The following is a 15299-nucleotide window of genomic DNA, read 5'->3' as shown; positions in this document are numbered from 1 at the left end:
TGCTTGCTGAATTGACATTGAAGTGATGAACTTTTTAACCTGATTATTCTGTAAATTCTATTCTACTTCAGACTGGTATCTTCTGCTGTAAAACAGCTGATGGGGATGCATATGAGTTTCTGAGCAACTTAGTATGTTGAAGTAGAAGACTTAAGTCCAGCCCTGCAAGAGTTTTTAGAAATGCACCCAATTTAGAAGCGTACCTAACTGGTAAGATTCTTCTAGGAGTCTCTGATGACCCTAGAAAATCAGTAATCACACTGATGGCAAGCCAGTGAGCCTTCTTTACCTCCAGACACAGATTGAGCCCACAGGCTCTCGGTTAACCACTGGGGTGGTGAAGGGTTCTCTAAAGCAGCAGTTGTGCTGCTTTAGAGAAGGAAACACAGTGATTCATGGAAAACACAGTCAAAGATAATGAATCATCTCAGCGTATTTTAATTACGGGCCCATTTGTGATTTCCAGCATCACAGCAGACTTCCATGCTCTGATTTTCTTGATAAGGTATTTGACTTGTTAAAAAAAAAAAAAAGTGTTCAAAAGTAATTCCCAGACTCCTGGGCTAAACACAGGTTTTCAGTGAGATTCAGAATAACAGAATCACAGAGTGGATGAGGTTGGAAGGTACCACAATGAGTAATCTGGTCCAACCTACCAGCTCAGACAGGGTGTTCTACAGCACACGGAACAGGATTGCATCCAGACAGTTATCTCCAGTGAGGGAGATTCTACAACCTCTCTGAGCAAGCTGTTCCATGAATTACTATAGTTAAGTTTTAGGCAAGAATGGCCTCTACATTTTTTCTTGAAGAAAAAGAGATTCATGCAATGCTGCAGAAGTGCCATGGCTTATTTTTGAGGTGGAACTGGGGGTGCTGACACCCATCATTTATAAGAGAATGTGTTGTTGTTAGACATAATAGGTTAGTTGTGATCACTGCTACTGTCATCATAGGAATGATGTGCCAGTGCTCACCTGGGCTAGGCAAAGGGTGGATGATACGGTATTAGTCTGCTTAGGACTGACTGACATCACATAAGAGTGACAAAGTATTTAGGGCCATGTTAGAAATCTCAAAGCCAGCCTAGGTTTTTTTTTGTTTTGTTTTCAGGCAAGATTTGTTTTGAGAAAGTGTTAAGATCATGTGAGCTGTGGCTGCAACCATTATTCTTCTACGTGACATTCTAGTGGGTCCTCTTGTACTTCCTTGCCTGTGCACCCACCTAGCCAAAACCACCACCAGAAAGTAATTCAGGGCAAATCCAACAGATTGTCCTGGCTCAGCAGTCAAAGTCACAGAGAACAGTCCAAGGCTTGTGTATGTGGGTTTTCAAACCAGGGCAGAAATGGAAATTGGCTTGCTGGACTTGGCTCTTCCCATAAGGGTTTCTCTTTCCCTGATCTGTTTGTCCTCATCTTTTCTCTTTGCTTTCTGCTCTCCTCTCCTCTCCTTACTCTTTCTTTCCCCTTCTCCAGTCCCCTCATTTTGCCTTCCTTCTCTCCTCTCCCGAGGCGCAAGCTGCCGTCCCGCTCAGAGGGTGCCTCCACGCTGTCCCTTCCGCGCACGGCGGAGCAGCAGCCCGGGCGGCGGGCGGACCCCGGCCCCAGCGCGGCTCTGTCCCGGGGCTCAGTGCGGAGGGCGGCGCGGAGCCCCGCGGGGCGGCCGCCCATTCCTCGCTCCGCCGGCCGGGGCGGGCCCAGCGCCGTCCCCTCCTCCAGCCCGCGCGGGGGCCGGGATCGCCCCGCCGCCGACCCGAGCGGCAGCCGGGAGCGGAGCGGGTGCGACGCGGATCTGCAGGAGCTCCTCTCCTCCTTTTCCTCCTCTTCTTCCTCCTCGCCCTCCGCCCGGCGGCATGGCCCGGTGCGAAGCGGCGGCCGCCCCCGGGCTCTGCCTGCTGCTGCTGCTGCTGCTGCTCCGCAGTGAGGGGCTCTTCGCCCCCGCCGCCGCGCAGCCGCCGCCGCAGCGCGGGAGCGTGTGGTGCCCCAGCCGCTGCCTCTGCTTCCGCACCACGGTGCGCTGCATGCATCTGATGCTGGAGAGCGTCCCCGCCGTGTCCCCCCAGACCACCATCCTGTGAGTACCCGGCGGGGGCTGCCGCGGCGGCCCGGGGCAGGGAGGGGGGCGGAGGGCGGCAGGAAGGGAGGGAGGGCAGAGGCGAAGGCGGAGGAGGGGATGGATACCTGGGGCGAGAGGCGCTGGGCTGGGTGGCGGCGGAGCCTCAGCTCTTTGTCTGCGGTCGGGGGAGGGGGCCGGACCCGCGGCGCTGGCTCTGCCCGAGGGGCCCGGGCGTCGCTGCGCGGCTCCGGGGCTGCGCTCGCCGGCCCCGGCCCCGCCGTGCCCGGAGCGCTCCTGCCCGGCTCCGGCGGCGCGGGGTCGAGGGGGTCGGAGCGGTGCCCCCGGCTCTGCCGGGCTCTTAGAGGTGGATGTTCTGGTTAGCGTGCGGGTGTTGTGTCCCAGCATAGCGGTCCCTAGAAGGATTTCAGTACTTCCTTAGTATCCTGTTTGAAAGCATATTCAGGCGGCAGGGGGATCGACAGGGACATAGGTGTCACTTTCTGCTCAATTCTTAGACATGTTGGGGATGTACGAGCAAACCGGGACCCAAGCCCTGGGCTTGCTGGTAACGAACCCGGCTCAGATTCCTGCAGGGATTTGCGAACATTAGTTAATAACCAGTTTTTTAGTTCAGGCACAAATGTCTCAGTTGAAGTGCCGTTCCTGTGGTCGCTGTTTTGGGTGTGATTGCATTGGTATAAATTTCAGTATTGACAATGATTGACATTTAATTCACATTGATTTGACTGAAGCAGTTACCTTTCCAGGCATATTTCCCTGCAATAAAGGCAAAGTTCCAAATGAACATCACACACTATTTTGTTTCGTGGCTTACTAAGAGGAACAGATTTGTTCCACTGACCTGCTTATATGTTACTTGGGCTCGGAAAGCTCTTGGCACCAGCCCTGCCCTTTCCTTACACACACTCAGCCGTGGAAGCTGAGCAGAACTTGGCCCTGGGAATTTTCTGCGGGGCCTCCTGTCATAAATTAACTTGTGACTTTGTCAGATATTTTCAAAAGGGGTCTATAAAGCCTTGCTGTGTTTCAGCTTCCAACTATTATTTAATGTGAAGAGTACAGTCATTTAGCATTAACTGAGTCCCTCTTTGGCAAGAAGTGCAGGCTTTTGGCAGAATTGGATTAGTCCTGCATTACTTGTAAACCTTTTAGGGAACAGTACAGGAAGTGGGTGGTTAATGTTTCTTACATTTGAAACAAAGTACATTTACAGAACACCTTTTGCCTTGAGATTACAGGAAACCGTGTAAAGCTAGTTTTTGTGAATCATCTTAAATGAAAAAAAGAGAAGTCTTAGAGTGGAGTCAAGTCTTAATGGCTTGGTTTCGTCTTAAAGGTGGAAGGGTCTGCAACAGCAGAAAATATTAGATTAAACCTTGCCGAGTGGAGCTCCCCTTACGGTGGGTATTTATACTCTTGCAGTGAGTCAGAGGAGAATGCGTGAACAATGCAAGCATTATACTCATCTAACTCCACTAATATATCAAGTTGTCTAGTATCCCAAATGTGAATTATCATTCTGGTAGAATGCAAGCTACCATGCTGCAGAAGTAATGCAGAAGAAGTTTATGTTTTCAGCTTGACAAAGAATGGTTGTTTTCAAAATATGCCTGCAGATTACCAGCATTCTTCAAAACCTAGTGGTGACCTTACTTGTCATCTAGTAATGGGTATTATCCTTTCTGAACAACTGACTGGGGAACTATTATAGATGAAATAGGCAGTATTACATCTGTAAATACTCAGTTACTCCTTCTGCTACAGTTCTGCTGAATGGCTGTGAATGGAAAGGAGCTGGGTCAGAAGATAGTCAGGCAATATGAGTCTTTGGGACAAAGAACAATGGTACAATTGATTAAATAATCAGTAGTTTGAAGGTACCAATCATATTACCTGTTATATATGAATTGCTTGGTTTTAGCTGTAGGAGGTACTTTCAGAATAGCTATTACATGTCTGAGGTACTCACTGAATTACCACTCATTTTTTTTACTTACCTGCAATGTTGAACTGTAGTTCTACACTGCACTTCAAGAGGTAGCCCATCACCCACAGAGGGCTTTCTACACTCAAGAACAGTTTCTTTTTTAAGCATGAAAGTAAGCAGTTATTTAATCTTTGGTTTGACTCTCAATGCTTGTCTTTCAAGTGGTGCCTGGATATTAAATGAATTTTCTTTAGTAGTGGTGTTGATAGTTAGATAATTAAAAATAATAAATTATTTTAAATTGATTACCTTCCCCTTTCAAACAAAAATTTAGGAAATCCTGCAAAGTGTATGCTGATGGGTTAAGTCCATTTTTACTGGCATTGATAAATTCCACATTCTCATCTGTTTTATTTCTTACTTACAACATAGATTGACTGTGCAGAGTAATTTTTTAAAAAAATATCGCCCTAAGTTTTTCCTGGTTTATAAGTATTTTGCTGAGTTCTGCTTCTGAAAAATGCCCCATTTTGGAAGCTGTGTTGACTTTGCTCTACTTCACATATCATTTGTTACATGGATTAAAACAGCATGGGGCCCAGACCAATGGTGCAGCCAAGTGTTTTTTCCCACATATCAAAAATGTCTACTCCTAATCTCAGGCTCTCTTTTGAAAACTGTTCATAACATTACTGGTTGCTGACCTTGCCAGTGCTACTTCTGGCTGTACATTTTCTCACTCTCCCCTGCTCCTCCCACTTTCTGGCACTTCCCTGCTGCAGGCTCAGAACCATGGTTTAGATTGCTTCTGCAGGGTGGATTCTGCCAGTTTTGAAAGAGCTCAGGGAGCCTTGCATAAGCTTGTGGTTTCATTTTTACCTGGGACAATTTTGGACTTTTTTGGACTAGGGCCAGCATCACAGTCCTGTGCCGACTTCCCTTAAAAATGGAGACCCGTGTACAAAATGGTTTGAAAAGCTACTTAATGCCATAAATACAATCATGGAAATTTAATTTCATCTCTGACCAAATACAGAGTGCTTATTTTCACAGAAATTGGTGAAACATATTTATATTAAACCATTTAAACTGTTGAGGAATGTAAAATTCTGGGTGTCGCCTCTTGCTGTCTCCCCCTCCCATAATTGTGTCTTGTCTTACAGTTTTTAGAGAATGTCTGTGTTCTAGAGCAACTTCATGTATGTGGTGTTGATAATTCTGACAGAAGACCTTTGAATATTGATGCAATATGTTACTATTTGTATCTAAACACAATCCAAATCCAAACCTGTCTACAGGACTAGCTACACATACTCAGACCAATACTGAAATTTGTTTGCAGTTTTTCTTGGCAGCACCTCATTGCTCTCTTGTTTCTTGCTAGCTGTACAAACAAAATTGTATTCACTGCACTTGAGTCTAACAGACTGAACAAGAAAAGAAACTAATGTTCTGTTAATAGCAGAAAAGGTAAAAATTGACAAAAATAGTTGTCACAAAAGAAAGTGGACTTCTTTTGCACTGAGAATGACATGCAAATTATTGAGGAGAAGATTTAATTTTGAAATAAGTCATTCTGTCTTTGCTATGTGATTATTACTTTAGGTGTAATTATTACACCTGCATGTCTGCTATGAATAAAACACCTTTTCAACATGAGAGTATAATTTTAAGTGATCAAACTTTACTAGGACTTCTTAAGTTGCAGCCATTCCAGCTGAATAGCTTTTGAAGGTAGGCTCTGAATGAAATTGAAGGCAACAGTTTGTGTTGCATGTTACTGCTTTTGTTACATGATTCTTACACATACTCAATATTGGATAGTTTAGGGTGTGTACTTTTTTATTTACTCATTTATCAATGTATTTTAATTTCTGGTTTGTACTGTAGATGTCAAAGGGGGAAGCTTTACTAATTTAATTCTATGGTGATTTTCTGGATAGCTGAGTAAGAAGTACTTACATTTTTTTCATCTCTCCTAAGAGCTTTTGCTGGAATCTAATGTATGTTCATAATGCCAGTGAAAACCATTATTGAGGCTTCCCAAGAGTATCTGTCTTAATACAAATAAAACCCCCACAACACTAAATGACACAAACCACATCTATTTGGAGAATATGTGAATCACAAAAGAGGGAGGGGTAATGGAAATATAATGAAATTTCACATTTCATTGTTGATTTGTGCTAGCATTATACCTCTTAGCAGAGATGTTTAGGAAAATGAAATGGGTGATATGTATGGAGACTGTGAGTGCAGAAGTCTCTGGGCTATCACAGCAGAAATCTGCATGCTGTTTGCAGATCTGCTATTTGAAATGATGCATTTTCAGCCTGCAAACAACCATCCCATTTTCATCCGAAAATACAAGATCCTTGTGTTCTGTTAGATCTTTGAAACCCTTTTAGAAAAATTGCAGTAGATTAAAATTAAGACAGAATACAATAAACACAACTCATCAGTGTGAAGGGTGAAGGATTGCAATCTCAAAATCTCAAATATGGACTGTGAGTAAACTTGATCACTTTATGGGTAAACGTCAATTTGCATGTAGGAGTTAGTCATGAGATAACACACCAGAAGATTTTATTCAAGATGCAGGGATTTATACATACTTAATGTTAAAAAAAAGAAGTACAGATTCTGAAGATTTATTTGAAGGGTTTGAAAATGACTTAATACTGACACAGCTATTGGCACTCCTGATTGGGCAGCAAACTGCAGTAGGTGCCAGTGATGATTTTCCTTAATGACACAACAGGGGAGGGTAAAGCACAAGATTATTTCAATAGAAATTATCTTGCATCTTCCTTCATAGTACCCGGACCAGAACTCAGGCACTCAAAAGGGGACACCTTCATTGGAAATGATAATTTCTAACCTCAGACTATTGGGCCTGTGTCATAGCTGCTTGCTCTCAGCCTAGGACATCTAAATCAACAGTGGGCACCACTGGTCAGACAGCTGAATTAATTAGCTACTGTTTGGGCAGATTATTAATTTATTTGTGCCTTCTCCAGCCCAAGTGTGCTGACTAGTCTTCTGTTGACAATAAAAGGAGATTAAATGTCTGTATGTAGATGTTGATGTTTGTCTAAACCAAAGTTTAAAGCATTTTTCAGATGAGAATGTTTTCATGGAATTTTCAACAGAAAGAAACTACTTGCAAAAACTAGGCAAAGGAGTCATAAGCGATTTTAAAAAAACTAGCTTTCAAAGTGCATAAATTGTTGCTAAAAATGGTTGTTTTCTCTCTATTAAGCCCCATCCTGAGTCCCAACAAATCAAGTGGATACTGCAAAAGATACCAATCCTCCCCAGCAAAGCAGCTGTGGAGGGTGTGTGGGAGGTAAAGCCTGCTGAAGCCATTCCCAGGCAGTCTGGTTGCACTGCTGATGGAACGAGCCAGGACCAAGGCATGAGTGTGTTAAGGAGACATTTGCAGAGCTTGCAGAATGTGTTTGGTCATTAGCAGGGGGCAGAAGGGCACAGCACTGATAGTGTTTGACATTTACTGGGAGACAGAGGCAAAGCTGCTGAGGGCTGCAACAGAAGGCCCAAGCAAGTCTTCGCTTCCAGTCACGGGATTCACTGGTGGGAAGATATTTTTGTCATCTCAAAACTGTGTTAGCCCCCATCAAATCCTTTGCTGAAGAATGGGAAAATATATGGAACAAAATCATATCCATCATTTACTGCAAGTAGCTTACTGTACCCTTAACACACTGTCATCAGAGGAATACATTATCATGTATGACAGTGAATAAATATAATTTCTTGTTTTCATCTTGTTTTACTAAGATGTATTTTTAAGCAGTAAATACTTAATATTTGAATGTTAAAATGATAAATATGTGTTTATTTACTGAAAGATACCTTTAATAAGTAAACCCAAAGATCTGTTTGACCTGATGTCTGTTTTTTGAGGGTGATGGAAAGCACAGCTTATGAACAAGTAGACAGTACAGAGCAGCATATAGTTGTTTATACCTATAATAATTTGCAGATGTGGATTTCTGGGGCTAAAGATACTTCGATATTTTCTGTAGATCTTGATGGATCTCTCCTCCACAAATTGTTTAATGTCTTTTTTTCAACTTATTTAGCTGTTAAGTTACATTATAACTTTCAGTGACAAGGAGTACTACACAAACTACATGTGGAAATTGCTGTCTTCTGTTTGAGGCCTGAAAGTTGTTAGCTTCACTTAGTGTTCCCCATTTCTTCCATTGGAAGAGACAGTGAGTACTTGATCCCTCTCTATCATTCCAATGCAGCTGTGATTTTGTGATCTTTGATCCTAAGCTTCTCCATTCCTTTCTTTTTAAAGTTGGAGTCTTCTCAATGAAAGGTTGGTATTAATTTCTCATCGTCTGGGGTTGCTTCCCCCCTCTGCTGTGTTTGGAGGTGAGGGAATTGTAACTTTGCCCAGTATTTGTCTGGACAAATCTGGTATGAAGTCTCATGGACTAATCAAGGGAAGCTTAAGATCTTGTCAGTAAGTAGTAATGATCTCTTCTAGGCCTGCCATTTTATTTGTAAAGTTTGATTTTCCCCATATACATTATTTTATATTAATGCGTGCATTAGGTCTGCATTTTAATAGCCATTCATGGACTGTTGGTAGTTTTTTTTTTGCTGTTCTTCCTAGGGGAACTTTGTTAAAATAGATGAATACCATAAGCAAAACTTTGTTCTTTCTGTGGTTCATCACTCTTCCATTTAGGAATGAACTGAACAATGCACAACTCAGCACAGCTCTCTGTGAAAGTCTACTGGTGACCTTTCCCACCTACAAAAATTCTCCATTTACTGCAAACATCTCTTCATATGCTCATCTGGACTGTGGAGTATTTGCTTTATAGCTGTTTCAAAAGATTGTCTTCTAATTCCCAAAGCTTTGGGAGTTTGGACTGTTGTCATCACAAGGATTTTTGTTTGTTCTACTGAAATGTTTTAGAAAGCTATAAGGATTATACAGATCAGTGGATTGCTTGGTGTTGTTGTCTACATCCCCTATTCAAAATTTTTTAAAAACATTTTTCTGTCTTTCTGATTCTGTTTAACAAAGAACATCAGTGTGTCTGCTGTTACTCAATTTTCCCAAACAACATAATTAAAAAATGATGAGTTAAATGAATTTTCAGCATTACTTTGGGGAATTTAGGGGCATGAGGGACAGTGAATAAGAAATTTTTGTGTTGCAGAGACAAACATGGGATTACGTATTGGAAAGAGTAGGAAATGGATGCTTGGGCATGAGTAAATATATTCTTTCTCTCTTAATTCCCAAAGGCAGCTGGTGGAAAAATAACAGGGAGATGCCTATCCTTACATCATCTGGAGGGTCTGGATCTGAAACAGGGAGAGGAGTGTCTCACCTCAAATGGTGGTAAACACATGCCTAAGAGAAAAACATGATTAATAAATATTCTAACCTCCTCCATTTTCTGAGTAGCCCCTACTGATTTTTCTCCCAGGTGAGGTCAGTGCTCATTAAGAGATGACATCATGGGGATGTCATTAGCCTGCAGAAAGCTTTGTCATTTAGGTGTTAAATTAATGTTAGGCCTGTCACAAGTGCTTATGGATTGCCTTGCAAGTAAGCTAAGTTTAAATTGAAAGGTTGCAAGTCTAGCAGAAAAGAAAATTAGGAAATGCAGCCAGTAAAGAATAGAACTTGGCATGAAGATAGAAGGAAACTGCGGAAAGAAACCAACATAATATAATAGAAGAAATTGATATTGCTATTATGACATGAAAAAATAGCAGACAGCTATTCAGGGAATAACAAAAGAAGAGAAGTAGTCCATTATGCTTAAAATTGCATTTTATTTTATTTTTTTTTAATTACAAAATAGCCTTTACAGGAATATTTTACTGTGTATAATGGGTAAAATGAAAATGCTAGATTAATGTTTGAGACACCAATTCTATTTTGAACAACTGAAAAAACAACTAAATTTTAATCTATCTTGATTCATGTTTTAATATGGTATTTTTTTCTATTATTTATTTTTGGATTCAAATATCTGAGACTTTCAAAGCTTATTGTAGTTTGTTTACAGTACTTTGTGATCACATATTTTGTACACTCTAGATCTCATCTTGCAGAACTCATGCATAGCTTTGTATACATGGGTAATCCCCAGGCTTCTGATTTTTCCCGGACATGGACACTTGCTGAGTCTCTTTCCAGCAAGCCAAAGTGTTTACATCCTTATAGGATAAGACTTCACTTACAGAAAAGATCCATTTATAAAGGTGACATTTAAAATCTGTATCACACAATCTAAACATTTATAGTTGCTTGTCTTTCTGGTGAAGTCTATGTATAAAAAGAAGTTAGTATTTTAAATACTTATGTATATGTGTGTTTCTGTACATGTACACATATATACAGATGTACATATGTACACATGCTGTACATAATGTGTGTGTATAGATAGATGGATAGATAGATATAGGGAAACAACTGAACTAAATTGTCTACCATTTTTTTCCATTTGGATTCAATAAAAAAAAATTCCAAACCAAACCAAAAGTAACTTTAAAGGCTTTCTTATTGCAAATGTGGGCAGGGTTTCAAGACAATCCATAGAGATGGTGCAACAAGAGCTGACTGAGCTGGAACGGAATGACTCAAATGTTTCCTTTTCCTTCCTTTGCTTATCAGGCTGCCAAATTTGATTTCTTTTTGGTATGGCATTATTACTGCTGCTAATGAGAGTCAAGTGATTCTTTTAAACAGAAAATTGAATGTTTACTATAAATAACAAAGAGTCTCAAAATCTTGAGAAAGACTCACAGAGGAGAGATTAATGTGGTCTCTCATCTTCATGTCTTTTTGTTTAATTGTATTTACAAAGATAAGCAAAGATTAGGACATTGAAGAGTTTGTGCAGTGGCTGGCAGGGCTTCTTGAAACTATGTGAAAGTTTGTAGAATAAAAAGTGTGAAGTTTTGTGCAATGTAGTGTTCTCTTTTAGTTTTCTTTTCTGAGTTGTTTTTTAAGTTTCACTAAGGAAAACAACGAGCAAATGTATTTAACTCCAAATTAGTTTTACTGCCTGTGACATTGCTCTCTTTTTTGTTGTGATCCGTTGTAGTAACTTTCAGATTTTTTTATTCTCTTTCCAATTGCCACTCCCTGTATCTTTCGGAAACATTTTCTTTCAGCATTCTTTCCCCTTAAATCACTTATTACAACAGACTGCTCATTGCCTGGCTGGTCCGAAAAAGGAAAAATATTACTTGGTACACGGTGTTACCTTAACTAATGACTGTTTTTGGTAAGGAGGATGATGACTGCTAAATGTCAAGTTCTTTGCACTGTGTTAGCCAGACTGGATTTAATAGCCTTTTATTAGCCCTTTTGCTGCTGGTTTCCTTTGTTGCAGAAAAAAAATAAAGAAATGAGTTCTTGCATGCTTGACTTATCTCTAGGCAGTGTGAGCATTGTGACTGGGACAGCATGAAATTCAGTGCAGACTTCTCACAACAGTGAAATTCAGAGGCTTATAGCCTCTGTCCAAGGTCCATCATGCTGTACAGAAGCAAATATTTCACTTTTACACAATCTTGGTTGTCCACTTTAATATAAGATTTCACTATTTGGTGTCTCATGGTGGCTTCTATTTAATGATAGATTATAATCATAATCAGATTAAATCAGTCACCAATTTTCAAATCTTTAAATTAATGTCTTGTCATGTTTTAATGGTGAGAAGAGAGAATTTTTCTTCCCAATTTTTCCAAAATATTTTGAAAAATACAAGGGGCAATGTGTGTTCTGGTACACAGATAACCCTAGCGGGCCATTCTAAACTCAAACATAAATTAATATCACATTACATTGTCTGCTAAGATAAAGTAAAAAGCTAGAGCAGCAGTATGATGGTGTGACATATGTAGATTAAAAAGTACATGGCCTATCAAAGCAGGATACTTTTTAAGGGATATTTTGTCACTCTTTGGGATAATAGCTAATTTGAGTTCAGGAAAGTTTTGGTTTGATGGCATTTTGGTAAACTCTCCAAGAAATTGGAGAGGTGAGAGTATTTTTTTTTTTTACAGACATAAATTGAATGAGAAAATTCAGGTCTTTGCTTTGGTAAGGTTCTCTGGCTCCAGTAAAAAGGGCCTAGGTAATTGAATTAATGTGTCAGTAGAAGGAGAGACTTATATCAGCAGAGCTGTGACAGAGCTGTGAGAGCAGGGAGAGCAATTTGATTTTGTGAGTTGGTGGCTTGCTCTGGCCAGATTCAAGACATTAACTTCCTGATTTAATTTTATTGCCCTGGGAAAAGCTTAAGTAAATGCAAAAGCACCTATGTAGGGGGTAAAATCAATTAAAATGTTTCCTAGTTAGACGTTTATGTATAGCTTAAGGATGTTAACTTGTAGATTGGAGACTTAGTTGTCAGGTGTGTAAATAATGGCTACCAGACAATTATTAAAGGTCTGTAAATACCTTTCTTAGTATGGTTACATTTATAATTTATTTAAACAAATTTTTAAAACTCAGGATATTATATTTTTCCTGAGTTCTCTATCAATAATCTAAATCACTTGAAATTTCTATAATGTTGATACATGTTGAAACATTTTTCTTGATTCAGTAAACAAAAGTTTTGAAAACTTAGCCAGAAAATCCTCTAATCCTCCATTGTGATATGAGTATTTTCTTGGCTGTTTTATACTATGTCAGCTTTGTGTACTTTCTGGAGTAGATGTTTTCTTTTTGATATCCTGTATTTTACTTAAAAGTTTTGGATACATCTTGCATGGGAATAATTGAATATACGATTTAGAAAGAGACAAAATATGTAAAAGGAGTGGGACCCAGTATTCATTATAGATTTCTAATGAACAGGAATTTCTAACTGAACAGTAATTAATTGGCTGAAAGCAAGGTTTATTTAAAAAAAAACCAACAAAACAATGTAGCCTTCAGTGTCAATCTTTATACTGGTCATGTCTGTATAAAAGATATATATCCATCTCTTTTATAAGGTGTAAGATAGATTTGTCATTTGAAGAAACCTATGGGATTGTCAAACACCTCAGATTACAGGGGAAATTTTCTGGTTTTGATGAAATTGCAATGTGAACAACACTTAAAACAGATATGACAGGTAGGCAAGTGTTTGTGGAAATCCCAGCCACAAACTGGTGTTTGTATGCCTTTGGATCAGAGGGTATATTTGTACTTCTGAGCACTCTTAGAACAGTGATTGTTTAACTGTGGGTCCAGAGGATTCTTTTGCAATTAAACTTAAAATTTGGTGATTAATATTTCTGGGAAAGAATTTTTTCACAGGCTTTTAAGCCAAATATAGACATAGCAGTGGTCTTAGTCAAGTGCAATATTACTAATTTATACATTTTCAAGTCATGTAGATGTGTTTTTCAGTAGTTAGAAATATTGTAAGAATCTTTTAATCAGAGCTGGAAATTATTTGGTAGATATATCTGCTTATTGAAACTAAGATTTTTTTTTAAAAAATTTGGCTGCAGATAGACTTTTTTTTATTATTTAGATTGCATATTAAAAGAAAATAGTAAGTCTAATGTATTTAAGTAGTTGGTCTATTAAGTGCATTAATGCTAGTATATAGCTACTTGTTTTCTCCAACTTTCTCTTTTAATTTACAAAACAGAGATTGTTCCCTTTTGCAGTAAAAAAAATCCCAAACCAACAACTCAGAAACACCCTGTGAAGGGTCCTTGGCTTTCTTTTGGCCAGCAGTAGTTGCTCACTCCTGCCTGTGGTCTTCTTCAGTTCTCAGAGTTAGCTGGAAAAGAAGCAAGGGAGGAACATTTGGTTTGTCTGAATCATTTCCCTGGTTTGGTGGCCTGATGGTGATGTCTCAGAGAGGGGAGGAGCTGCCTCCTGAGCAAACCTGCTTACCTGTCCCTGGGGCCTCATCAAACCTGTCCTCAGAGAAAATCATAAAATTAGCTGAATCTGTGGTGCAGCTTGAAGGGGCACGTTTGGGCAAACAGCGGGCTCTGAGTGCCCCTTCTTGAGAAAAAGCCCCCTTGCACTTTTCTTCCTTGCTAGGGATGTGAGTGCCACCAGCCCCTGCTCTGCTTCCCTGGGCTACTGCACCCACCTGCCAGAGCAAAGGTTCCACCTCAGAAGTGTCTGCAATTTGAACTGCCACAAATTAATTTTTAATTAGTGTCCCCTCTATTGATTTGTTATGCTACGTATTTATTATGTGGATATTTTAAACCATCTGATATTCCTTAAAGGCAGGTTTGTACTTAATTGAATATTTTAGAGATAATTCTGGTATTTTCATGCTACTTTGGCAAGAGTAATCAAATGTTTGCACTTTTTTTTACATACACACTAGGTCAAAAGTGTTGTTCTTTGTTTGAGCTGAGGAAAGACCCCTTGAGAATCCCCATTTGCTCTTATGTGTTACTGGGCACCATGGCTGCTCTCCATGTGGCCCAAATGGTATTTATATGGCCTGGGTATAGCTAGTTTGTATGGGGTAATTAAAGCAGGAATGTAAGTTGATACATGTTCAAAATAGAAAAATCAGATTGAATTATAACTTTAAAAATGGCATTACACTGTGAAGACTGAAGAAGGATAAACTTGTCTTTGATTTTATTCAGAAGTTACCTTTTTTGTATTATGAACAACATGGAAGTGGGTAAAAATGTTATTCTGTCTGCAGATGTTTCATACTTTTTTCTGGTATCTTCAGTATTGTGTCAATAGAATGGAATAATTACAGAGAGATTCAGAAGAGTGCTTTCTAATTGATTGTTGGCTTAATGCTGCCAGTATTTGAACTGCTAGGAAGAGGGTGCATGACAATGCAAAATAGATGTGATCTCCTGAGGCTACTAGAATTAAAAATACTGACAAGACTAGTAAGATTTACTTGGAAATTTCAGATACATCCATAATTTTCAGCAATCTAGTTTTTCAAGCTGTTTTTGAAGTTGGCCAATCAATTCAATATAGGTAGAGAAAGAAGAAAAGAAATGTGCAGGGGAAGAAGTTGTAGGCTAGTATTGCTTAGCTCTACTTTTGCAATGTGAGGTAGGAGACAATGTGTATTGATTGAGTCAAGCTATGGAATATAATGAAAATGTATAAAGCCTAATGTTTATTTTTAATCTTCATTTATTCTCTTGATGCATTCTGTAAGGTAACTTGTTCCCTAATGAGCAGTAGCTCCAAAACTCCTTTCTGTTTATAATTTTGATATCTGTGTGAGGACAGGCATGATGTAAGAAGAAAAGAGAAACAATAATCTGTTCCCAG

The 15299-nt window shown here is 39.6% G+C and overlaps 1 protein-coding gene across 2 annotated transcripts in view; it reads left to right on the top strand.

Moving 5' to 3' along the window:
* The first annotated feature begins 1606 nt into the window (after positions 1 to 1606).
* Positions 1607 to 15299, top strand: part of PXDN (peroxidasin) — an 82887-nt gene continuing 69194 nt past the window's right edge. The window contains exon 1 of one of the 2 annotated variants that reach the window (XM_077175023.1): positions 1607 to 2076. In XM_077175023.1, coding sequence (XP_077031138.1) covers positions 1856 to 2076 — 221 coding nt within the window. In that variant the 5' untranslated portion in view covers positions 1607 to 1855. The remainder of the gene's footprint in view (positions 2077 to 15299) is intronic. The other variant, XM_054629884.2, reaches the window with a different exon arrangement.

This window comes from Agelaius phoeniceus, chromosome 3 (genome assembly GCF_051311805.1).
Source record: "Agelaius phoeniceus isolate bAgePho1 chromosome 3, bAgePho1.hap1, whole genome shotgun sequence".
Taxonomy (NCBI): domain Eukaryota; kingdom Metazoa; phylum Chordata; class Aves; order Passeriformes; family Icteridae; genus Agelaius; species Agelaius phoeniceus.
Note: the sequence above shows the minus strand (reverse complement) of the source record. Positions and strands in the feature narration are given on the sequence as shown.